The sequence below is a fragment of the Athene noctua genome, chromosome Z (genome assembly GCF_965140245.1).
Source record: "Athene noctua chromosome Z, bAthNoc1.hap1.1, whole genome shotgun sequence".
In the NCBI taxonomy this organism is placed as follows: domain Eukaryota; kingdom Metazoa; phylum Chordata; class Aves; order Strigiformes; family Strigidae; genus Athene; species Athene noctua.
In genome coordinates, this window is record NC_134077.1 from 68439161 (window position 1) to 68451322 (window position 12162).

Here is a 12162-nt window from a genome sequence, read left to right on the forward strand (position 1 = left end):
ACAAATGTACATATGCATGAGTCAGGCTGGGTTAGTTCTAGAGGGGGTCTTTTGGAGGAAGGCTCGTAGTCTTTCTCACCTTGTACTTTTCCTCGGAGCATGTGAAGATTCTCTTAGCCAATTTCTTGAACAAGAGTCGTTCCCGCTGGTTTACCACCTCTATCTTACCTAAAAGCACCAGTATATTAGTTTCTACCACCCATATATGGCTATCTATACACTACAAAGTCTAAACTTGTTAGAACACATCTGCTTTCCAAGGATATATTTCTTATTTTTGCTGAACATTGTAGTTCTTGTAAGTTTCCACAGAAAACTGTTTTGTTTTGATGAACACAGTAGTCCTTGGTAAAATTCCACAGAACAGTCTGGGCAAGCAGGGTTATTATGCAATATTAGCAATATTCAAAAACTCTATAAGATGCTATAAGTAAATAAGTTACAAAGCAAGTAATAATTTGTCCATATCAGTAGTCAATTTATTTTATTTTAATTTTGAGGGGATTTTGTTTGAGAGAGATAGTTTTTGTAAGCTCATTTGAAACACATGTATTCTTGCTATTCAAGACTTCAGCATGAGTTCGTCTGGCAAAGCCTTTATTTTGTTTCTGTTTTGAAGAATTAAGTTAGCATCAGTGGTTCATGTCATCCTACTTGCTGTATGAGCTGGTAAAGATGATCACAGTCATAGCAACAGAGATATGGAAATTTGCCAGATGTGGAAATTTGTCAGTACTTGCTGATCATTTCTAAGAGCTTTCAGACATTTTGGTGCAGAGGGAGATTGCCAGTATGTCCGGGCAAGAACTTCGTGGAAGCGTTTTTGCAGCCGTGATCTCAATGATACTTGCTTTTGTGCAAAGTCAGCTACTAAATGCCAGAAAATCATGTAATAAAGTGAACTTGAACACCTTGGAAAATGTTGGCCTAATTGTGTATACAACACAATAAATAGAGGTTTTTCTCTTCCTTTGTAGAAGCATATAGATTTTTGTGGTGGTTTAAGCCCTGCTGGGACTGGAGAGCATGTTGCCGTTGTCCCTCCCACACCCCCGGTCAGGCTGGAAGTGAGGCACAATCCCCGGGTTAAAATAAGAAGAAATTTAATACAACAGTGTGATAAATAGCAACCTGAACAACAACAGTAGCAATAATAACAACAATAAACAGCAATAACAGTAAACAAGACAAAAGATATACAGAGAAATACAGCAAATGGTTACGGAACAAGCTCGCCATGAGCTCCCCACCACCATAGCCACAAAGAAGAAAGTTCCCACGCTTGTGCACCTGGACCTGACATCAGCATGGTATGAATAACCCGGCTGGAGATCCCTTCCCCCTTCTCCGCTGGGGAAACTTAACCCTATCCTAGCTTGAACCAGGACAATTTTTAAGGCCAAAAATTCAAGAGAATGTTTTTTCTCAGAGCTCTTGATGGTGCTTTTTCAGGGTGGCTTTTTGGTGGGTTTTTAAAGGAAAATAATATGTTAAGGTGGGACCTTGGAGTTAACAGTGTTTATGGACACCTATACTTGCATCAGGTCCTGTAATAATATGAAGGCTTAGATATTAATAAAGTTAAAAATCACCTTCAGAAAGGTTTTAATACATCAGGATAAACAGTTTAGAGGAACCTGTTTCAGAAGCCCAGTATTTAAAGGAAGAAGACAAAAAAAGAGCAGGCTATATATTAGCAAGATGTTTCCTCATGTGCCAAAGGATCAGGAAGTTACTGAGAAGTCAAAACCAAACAGCCCTTCTTTTTATAATCCCTGTTTTACCCTTTCAGCTAATATTCAGAACAGTTTATGTTGTAGCACTTATTCAAAGTAATAAAATAAAAGCAGAAAGATGTTTATCATGTACAGATTCATTATTAAGTCTTCAGGTACAAACAAATACTGAAATACTGTAGTGCAGTCTAAGATTTATTGTTGTATATTCATTTAGCAGCAGAAATTATTTCTCAATTACTATAACATCTGACCTGCTTCCAATTGCTTCTAAAGAGTACATATAATAATTTTCATGCCTACATCTCCAGCCTACAGGAAGAATAGTTCAATCTCATTTCTCTAAAATAAATTAGTTTTGTATTTAGTTCTAAAATGGATGGCAGCTGTTACTATTAATAAATCCAAGGAGAAACAATTCCATTGTTGAAATCAGACACAACCCTGTCATTCTTGGTCAATGTTTTGTGTTGCTTCTGTGGCATAGGGCCTCTCACTGAGTGGTAATTCACCACTGGAGAGATTCACATCTTTTGTTTTCAAGCATTTTGTTTTCTTCATCTGTACCTTTTTCATGCAACATATCATGTGTTAAGTCTGTCCACAGAGTTGGCATGGAGTTTTTTGTGCTTACACAGATTTTTGATGTACTTGACACATACAATACTGTGCTAAACTAAGTCTGTCACACTATGTCTGTTTAAAGGCAGGAACTGGCTCTTCATGTTTGGCTTCATTAACTTTTTCACAGAGCAGTTTGTGATGAATTTGCAAAGAACTGTCATAATATAAAACTTTCCATTCCTTCTCAGATGCACTTCTCTAACCCCCACCCCCACCTGACATCATGACTTCGTCTGCCTTCTGGCAATCACACTGGACTGTTCAAACATTATCCCAGCACTTGTTTGGGCCCATGGCTTCCATCTACACAGAACAGCTACTTCCTTATGTCCATGCGTAAAACATTGCTGTATCTGTGTTGAGAAATTATCATTTTCATTTGCAGAAATATATTTTACAATAAAAAAAAAAATCCAACCCTACCCTCCACTTGCATTGTTAGGATCATTTTGATCAGCTAAACAAAATTTGCTGAGAAAATAATCTTAAAAGAAAACTCTGAAAACAAAAAGCGTACCTATACCCTACATAAAACCAGTTTAATAATTAGTAAGCAACTGCTCACAAATACTATTGACAGACTTTTTTATTTATAATTTGGAGTTATTCACTCAGTCTGTAGACTGTAAGAAATTTCATTTTACACTGCTTGTCACAGATTTAAATTGTGTTACATTTTTTAGAAGTAGTCCTGAATTTCGTAATTAGTTAAAATAATTATGAAGGACTTAGAGGTGTGAACTTTGAGCTCAGCATGTAAAATGGATTTTACAAAAACACTTTTTAACATCTTATGCTCCTATGCCAAGCCAAGATTCTATTTCAGATTAGTGACAATATAATTTGTGGTGCAATTAGTTGAGCAAATTGCAGCAAGAGTTATAGCAAAGCTGAGTAAATCCAAACTTTATTCCATGTTCAGTATCTTATGAATGAATACCCATGCCATTCCTTGTTTACAGTTCCATGAGAAATATTAGCTGCTGTTGCTAGACAAATGTGAAAGTGTCATGTTTTAAGCACATCTCTCTCCTTCAATCTTCCAGAAAGCCTGCTTGAGTTTGCTCAGTTCAGTTCACAATAGTGCACAATAGTTTTCAAGGCCATGTGGTACTTATTGTGAAAAATGTTTTGGAAGAATGCAGGTCCTAGCTCTCATTGCATCACCAGGCCCTCCGTGCCTGCTTCAGAGGCAGGCACACACCATGCTAGAAAGCGTGACGGCATGTTGAGTATATTCTTCCCTGCAATAAATCATAGTACAGACATTATCTATTATCTATGAAAATAGCACTTTCTATATAACATGAAACGTGTTAAATCTCAGATCTAGTCTCATTTACTTCAGTTTAGGGCGGCAGCAAAATTTCAGGGAGAACTCAAAGCCTCAGGCCGCAGCCAGTTCTAACAGTTTTGGGGGACAAAATGATTCATGGCAAAACTGTTAGTGATATCATAAACCTGTGAGTCTTTCTGAGATGAAAACCTTAAAGAGTTGGCTGCATTTAGGCTTTAGAAGTAGTAACATTTCTACTTTACTATATCTATTTCTTCATCCGCATGTATGCTGTTAAATGTTAATATGAGGTTCTGCAGTGTAACTCCATACTCACTAAAAGGTATTTATCAGACAGCAGTCATCACTGAATGTGAGCACAGAACTGTGAAAAAGGTGGGGTTCAAGCAATGTGTATCCTCTGCTACAGAGAAAGCTCTTCTGTATTCTTCCAGAGTAGAAGTGAATGGCTGTGTTTCACCAGAAGGAAATACCCTTTAACTTCCTTGTCTGGACACTTCCTCAAAGCTATTTCAACTTAAGTGGTGAATCTCACCACTTAACTGTTTTCTTCTATGCCTATCCTTCCCTACTAACTATTCCCTAGGTGTCTTCTCAGTATCTGTGAGAGAGAGGGAATGTTGCCATAGGTGGGCATGAAAGGTGAAAGGGATACCTCCCTCATGTTCAGAAAGGTGAAGAGTGAGGTCTGGAGCAAATCTGTTTCCTCCATAGCCAGGCCACCAGAGAAGAACCTCACCATCCACTCATAAAGGAAATACCTTCGTACTTTTGTTAAAAGTTCATACAGATGCGGTGTGTTTTAACATTTGCCAGCACTTCAGATTTGTCTTTTGTTCTTAAATATTAGGAGTACATGATATAAGGCATTTCTGTGTTGTCTTACATCTTCCTTGTCTCATCCAGCATTTTCTTAATGTGTTCATAGTGGGAGAAAGACATAAAAAAAGTAAACCCACAAAAATGATAAGCTACTATATTAGTTGTTTTACAGTCACCTATCTGTAATCATGTAAGTGTTGTGAATGTTTTAAGCATGCCCTTCAGACCGGTGAAGATGAATGCTGCATTAGATGTAGAAAAAACTGCATATTTTGTACCAATAAAGTTAGGGTAATGCTCAATAATACTAAGTTTCAAAGGATATCCTCTTCAACTGCATTATTCCGGAGTTCATTGTCTGTTCTGACAACATATCTCTTTTTTCTCATTCTCTTCGGCAATAATAGCACTTTTATTGTTTGTTACTCATCATTATGTCTGCTATTTATTGAAATACTGCAATAACATCCAAATTGCTACATATGTATGGGTGCATTGTTGTGCCAGGCACCATAAAAAGCAGTTGGAACGCATAGCCTCTACCTCGAGTAACTTGCTGTTTAATTCACTGCACCAAAAGCGCTTTTAACATCGTGGCCCAGGAAACTTTTGTCAAAACTTGAGGGATACAATTTTATCACTCTTATACCTTATTTCCTTCTTCTAAGGGACCACATTCTAGGCCTTCTGGGGCACCTTTCTACCCACTTCTCAAAGTGAAAATCCTTCTCTTTTAAAATACACAAGTTTGATGCTGTGCTAGAAATGCAGAAGACAGAATTAATCTCTTTTGAAAACAAGACTTAAACAAAGTCGATGGTTTTGCCACTACAGTTCCTTTGTCAGATCCTTAAATTTTGCAGATGTGACATTAATGCATTTAGTATAGTTTATAGTTGTCAGTTTGGGCTGCAGAGTATGTAGGCTGCATTAAAAAGTATTCAGTAAGATTATGGCATTGAGGAAAGAAGTCATTGAAAGCTGTGTAACATCAGTAACAGAAATGGCCATGATGACAAGTTGAGATCATTTGACTGTCTTCAGAAGTATTATCACTCATTTAGATTTAGGCACAGGTTCAGACATGTAGTGCAAATGGGAAGGAGGGAAAAGGGGACTGTATGGTCTGAAAACTCATTTGCCAAAGTCCTCACTTCTCTCTTGTCCTCTTTGGTTAAGCAAAACCAAGATAAATCTGCCCCATTCTCAGTTCAAAACAGTATGTTACAACTTTACTGTGATGATTTATTGCTTTATACTTAAGAATGAATATTAGGTAATTATTAAAAGTGTCATATATATTTACTAATGTCAATATTTTAAAACAGAGTATTAATGAGTAGAAAGCAGGGGAAGAAAAAGAAAATATCTTTACGTGTTCCGGACCAATCTGTCTATTCAGACTACTAATATGAGAAGTGAGCTCTGGTGTACATATGAACCTGGTTCCGATTTTATTATTTACTGCATCATAAAACTGTTTGTGATGTGAAAAATTAAAGATTGAAGCAAAGACTGCCATCACTGTATTACTCTTATTCTTTCCCCTTTATTTTTCAAGTGAAGGTAAGGAGGATGTGAAAACACAAATGTTAGTATGTTAAAAATATTGAATAGATAGAGCAGTCCCAATTTTCCTCATTCTCAATCTTGGCAATCTCCAATTTAACCGTGGTTTAGCTTAATCTAAATCATAACCCCGTTTGGAAACTAAGCCTCAAATTAGAGATGGTAATCACAGAAATTCATATCACTGTCCTTTGCTCTCCTCTTATCTTTTATTCACCAGTACAAAATACAGTTTCATTCTTGTGAACATTTGCATATGGAAATATGTGGGATGGTGTATATTCTCCACCTCCAAAGATTAATGTTTCTTTTCCTAAATTTATGGTACCCTGCACTTAAACCACTCGTTCACATTCTCTGCCTTTGTTTCATTACCATACCTCTGGCTGAGTCCTCTCCCTAGGTTAGAGAAGTGACATCTGGCAGTGATTCTTGTATTCCCTACTTTTTTTTTTTTTTTTTTCCTTAGGACACGGCTTTACGTATTTCCCTTTTCTGTTCACAATAAGAAGTGCAGTCAAAACCAAATTTGGGCATATGATGTTTGAATGATACACTGCATTATAATCTACAATAGTGCCTAAATGCAAATATGAGAATAAGTCCTTATTTTGAGGCTTGTGTTTTCATATGAGTGATGACTCTCCACGTGTTAATTCTTGTCATTCAGAATATCATTGTTAGAGGAGAGTGAGTGGTATTTCATTGTTCATGTGAGTGAGACAGGTCACTTTGGAAAGATCTTGTTATGCACAGTCTTTAATTTAGCAAATTTTGAGAACTACCAAAAGGTGCAAATTCCTTTTTCCCTTTTCATGTCCTTGTGAAGATATCTAATTTCAAAGGCTCAATGCACTCATTTGTTAAAAGAGATAACTTATTTAAGGCTAAATGCTAATAACAATGAATGTTAACTGACTTAATGCAATGTGAAATTGCTGCTTCAATATTCATACAAATGATAATTCAGTCTAAGTGGCTCTGCGTTCTGTTATATAGACATTACTTTGCAATTTGCAGGGTAATTGCATACAGAGCTACTAAACAAATTTGTTTTCTTTTGTATCAAAAGTGCTTTGCACATCTCTTCAATATATGAAGAATATTTCTAAATGCATGTTTTTTAATGGGATGGTATGGGTGACTGTTCTCTTGCTGAATATTTACTAACTGTTAGTGAGTCTCTGGTCATCTTATCAATGTCTAATTCCCTTTCTTTGTGTGGTATAATTATGTGAAAATTAAGAGAAATCCCAACAGATTCCTAGATGTATTCTTACAGTGTAACCATTACCCTCCTTCACTGACTTACAGCACCACTAAGTAAAAGTATTCATTTGTGTATAGCAGCTTTGAACAAACAACACTGAGAAAACAATTTATTGTGTGTTCATAATTATTTTTCCGGCAAAATTTACCTCTTAAAATATTTCAATAGGAATAATGTTTATTAACTGACACTTTTCTGACGCTTTATATATTTTAAATCCAAACTAGTCTTTTATGTATGACAAGAAATGGCTTTGTTTTTTTGATTTATTCATATGCATAGTTCTTCAATAATAGTGCAGAATACCTACTTCGCTGCAAAATGTTGATTTTATTCCCTCCCATACCCTCTTTGATTTTACTGTTCTCAATCCAGTTCAGTCGCAGGAAGAATGATTTTGAATAACACGGTCATGATGTCAAAACAGTGCAAATTATATGCTGCTGCCATCTGGAATAGTGAAAATAAAAGCTTTATTTACACTGTTCTTTGAAATAATAAACTTTATTGCGACAGTTTATCTTCAGTATCTATAGTGTATTCTGGGAATACTCCATGTGTGCCTTTTTATTCTGTGAGCTACAGAACGACTAAAATTTGCCTGTGGCAAAGCTATCAGTGAATCTTGAAATAGATTTTTTTTTGTTGTTGTTCCTGAATGGAATAGAGAATCACTCTCCATTTCCACAATGAGAGTAACTGTTTCACATAGGACAGTATTTTTTAAGAGGCACAGTGAATCACTTTGAGCATGTATTTTACTTAGGCAGATTACACACATTTAACTACAGTTTAATATGGATATTCTGGAATGTGGGTCTCTCAGTGGTGCAAATAGTTAATGTGGAAGAAAATACTTAACAGAAATATTAACCAGTTTTCGTGTCAACTGTCCAGTCTTGGACTCTGATGCTATTATCTTGCATTTATACTTCATAACCTATAACCAAAGTCATCATGATTTACTTTGGGTACTTCACATTTGCACTTCATACCCATATTACAGTAATATTATCATAACATACTCTAACTGAGAAAATTATTCACACAATTCTGTCTTTCTTGTTAAATGTGATGCTGATTGCCAAAGTGATTCAACAAGGTAGCTATGAAGAATTTAAGACTTCAAGACCCCATCTGTTTCTAAAAGCTGCCACTCTTCTTGCTGCCAGCAGAGCCTAGATATGATCTGAAAGTAGCTTTGTACAGGAAAAGCAGTCAAAATATTAAGGAGGTGTGGCACAAATGCTGGATGAAGATCACTGTTCTTTACTTAGTTGTGTTGTACAGCTGTGTGGGTTTATCATGAAGAGTCAAATCCATTGTAATGGATTTGGATGAAATCCTCTTCTTTCTTTGGATCCAGGTTTTGTTTATGTGTAGTCTTGACAGTATACCTTCAGACATAGCTTGGGAAGTTCCTGAAATCCTATGAAAGAATTATGTCATTTAAAAAAGAGAGATTGCGACAGCACACTTTTTCCTTTAGGGTCAGAGAAAACACAGTTAAAGGAAGAGCAGAACAGAGTTTATGGTAGAGCATAATTTAACTTGTTGGTATTCTCAGGATACCACTCCATCAAGATTATTGTTTATACATAAAATCTGAGTCTTGTGGAGAGTCTCTAATTCATTTGTGAGGGCAGGCTCACCTCTAAGACAGGTGCAGCAAAATGTGAAATTACGTGTTCGCCAATGTTTGTAGGTATACTTATTTATACCGAAATCTGAATGCAGAGATTAATATGCTTTTACCATATGTGTTGCTTGGAAGGGAAGCAATTACCACTTTGACAAAAATGGCAGCAGAGGTAGGAATCTCAAGGACATTGTTTACAGATGAGCAATGTCAAACAGACTGAACAGAGAGAGAGAGAGAGTTTAGAAATACTAAAAACCACCATGATGGGGAAACAAGGCAGGGCTGTTTCATATCTTTCTCTCTTAAGGGTTCATGTGGTAACCAGTCGTGGTAATTGCCTCTCTATGTTGTTCAGATCATAGATTGGGTGAAAAAAACCTTTTGTAGATCTCTTCCAGGAATCAGAAATTGCACTAGCACAGTACTAAAGGCACTCTGTTAATGCCAGTGATGGAATACAGCGCTGTTAAGACACCTAACGAAGTCAAAGAACATGCTCTATTTCTAAATCTCTTGTATGTGTCATCCTAAAAAAATATGTATTACATGTATGACTCACTAAGCATAAGGACAGAGAAATCTGCCCTTTAATGGCCTCTCAAAATGACAGTACAAAATGGCTTTGAGAAGGTCAAGTCTGATTTAAATTGTTGATGAATGGAAAGCTAATTCACTAGAACTGAATATTAATAGGGAACACTGGTATATACTGTGGTTTAGAGCCTAATGAGCATATTAACGAGCAGTAAAATATATTTTTATTTTCACCACATGTAAAGTTGTAGAGCTAACATTATATCAAGATTTTCTAATAGTTACTTTTCTCTTACTGTGACTGAGAGGCTGAGTTGATATCACTGAGTTGATACTCAAGTCTCTTGCACAGCATGTTTGATGATCTGTCAAACTTGATATCATCAAAGTGTAGAGACAGTTTTGTACAAATCACTAATAAACTTAGAAAAAAAAAAAAAAAGAAGCAATTAACATCTTAAAAACTAAACCCACTCTGATAAGCACTCCAATTAGAAATTTCATTATTTCACCCATACATTTTATGTTGAATATTGGGTTTTATTGCCAAATACCTGAAAGCCAGATTGGAAACAAGCCACAACTGTCAAAAATGTAACAGTTCTGGCTATTTGAATCTGTTACATTGTGATTTTTCTCATGAAAATTTCATGAAGACCATTCATTCAGAAAGATTCTATGCATAAGGAGGATGGATGGAATTTAATTACCCTTATTAAAAATAAGAAAGGAGAGCTCTTTGCTACTCCATTTTATTAGTATGCAAGATAGGGTATCTTTGTTGTACACTTAGATATTTGCAAGAGGGACTCAGGGGTTTCTGGATGAGCCAAGTAAGAACGGAAATGTCAGGTGATAAAAATCCTGTTCTGTGTTACAAGTCAAATCTTAGTTACTCCCAAAGTAAATACTTTTGTCTATGAGCAGACATGAAACATACATTTCTTTGGGAAGAACCTATGCCTAGTGAAGGATTTGACACTTAACCACTTGGTAGAACTACCAGCTCTGAAAGGTTACACAAACTTGCTGGATGATTGTGTTTACTTTACCAGAGTAGTATCTGTGTGCATTTGTATTGCAAGCAATTAACTAGTTCATGAATGACAGCAGACCCCAGAAACCACAAAGATTTATAGGATGTATGTGCTTGCAATAGATATATCAGAAAAGTCTGAAAACTTCCCTGAAAATATTTGAAAATATGACACATATTTCACAAAAGAGAGTTATCATTGGACAATTTCTTCTGAGTTAATTTTGTCCCTTAATCAATTGCATGTCAGTAACCACCTATCAAGACATTTAATGATACATGTTTTATAGTTAGTATTGATCTTCTTTTGTTTTTTTTTTTTTTCTTGTGCTTTTTAAACTAAATAATAGCAATTATTTTGCTATAAAATTATATTTGCCATCTTAATGGAAATGATGAGCAAGATGATGTAATTCAAATAGATTATTTTAGCTATGCTAATTTGATTTCTGAGAAATTGCCTGATCCCACTGTGCATCCAGTGTTACCTGCTAGCATGTAGCATCTTCAGAAGGCGATTTGCTCTTGTTCAGTATTTCTTAATATTTTCTTATTGACACTATACACTAGGGTGTATACACTAGGGTGAGGATTTTTGACCATATCTGGGTGGTTTAGCTGACACAGTTGTATCCATTCAAAATGATTATGAATGTCCTGTCACTTTAACTTTGATATCTGCATAGCTCCAATGTTTAGTTTCTCAGTGCTCTGAAATCTTATCTGCACTTCTCTGTAGCAGTCATACCCATCTTACAGATGGACAGTTGAAGCACAGGTACATTAAATGTTAAGACCAGCAGCACATAGCACATAGGTAATAATGATAAAAGCAAGAAATATGATTTGGGTCTCCCAAGTCCCTGGCCAAATCTTACACTGCATAAATCACACTTGAATATGCAGTTGTCTCATGCAAAGAAAGGGGATTTACTCTCTTGCTGATTGGCATGGTAATTCAATATTTCACATAAAATAATAAGAACTTTCAAGCAGAAATACATTCGTGTTATAAAGTACCATAGTGGGAGTCTAATGATTATACACTACACACAGTATCTATGCCAATTTTATGCATTGTATAAGTATAAAGTATGTAGCTGCTTTTTTATGAACTTTCTATTTTGTATCAGCATTTTGATCACTGTAAGTTACCAAAAATAATGCCTGAATATCTGTTTTTTTGCATAAGTTCCTTACATACAAACAATTAGGGGATCCTTCAATGTTAAGTAGGGTGGTAATTGGGACTTTCATGAGTTAATAGGTGTGAAATCCTTCAAATCATACATTTCTTTTGCAGAGGATCAAATTCCCCGAGGTTTCCCCACCATTGATATGGGCCCACAGCTGAAGGTGGTTGAACGAACTCGTACAGCTACCATGCTATGTGCAGCCAGTGGCAATCCTGATCCTGAAATAACTTGGTTCAAAGATTTTTTACCTGTTGACACAAGCAACAACAATGGCCGCATCAAGCAGTTACGCTCAGGTAGGGTCTTGTTACTGTTTCCACTAAAGCCCAGAGCTGTTCTCTCTCACCTTTTCTTTCTTTTCTTTCTCTTCCTTTCTTTTTTTATTTTTATTTATAGGTAATAATTTCTCTTCCTCCTCTCCTTTCTGTGTTACTGT

The 12162-nt window shown here is 35.9% G+C and overlaps 1 protein-coding gene across 18 annotated transcripts in view; it reads left to right on the forward strand.

Annotated features, from left to right (window-relative positions):
* Window positions 1-12162, forward strand: part of PTPRD (protein tyrosine phosphatase receptor type D) — a 384409-nt gene that overhangs the window by 225831 nt on the left and 146416 nt on the right. For all 18 annotated transcript variants that reach the window (XM_074932640.1, XM_074932629.1, XM_074932631.1 and 15 more), the window contains exon 5: window positions 11834-12022. In XM_074932640.1, the coding sequence (XP_074788741.1) occupies window positions 11834-12022 (189 nt within the window). The remainder of the gene's footprint in view (window positions 1-11833; window positions 12023-12162) is intronic.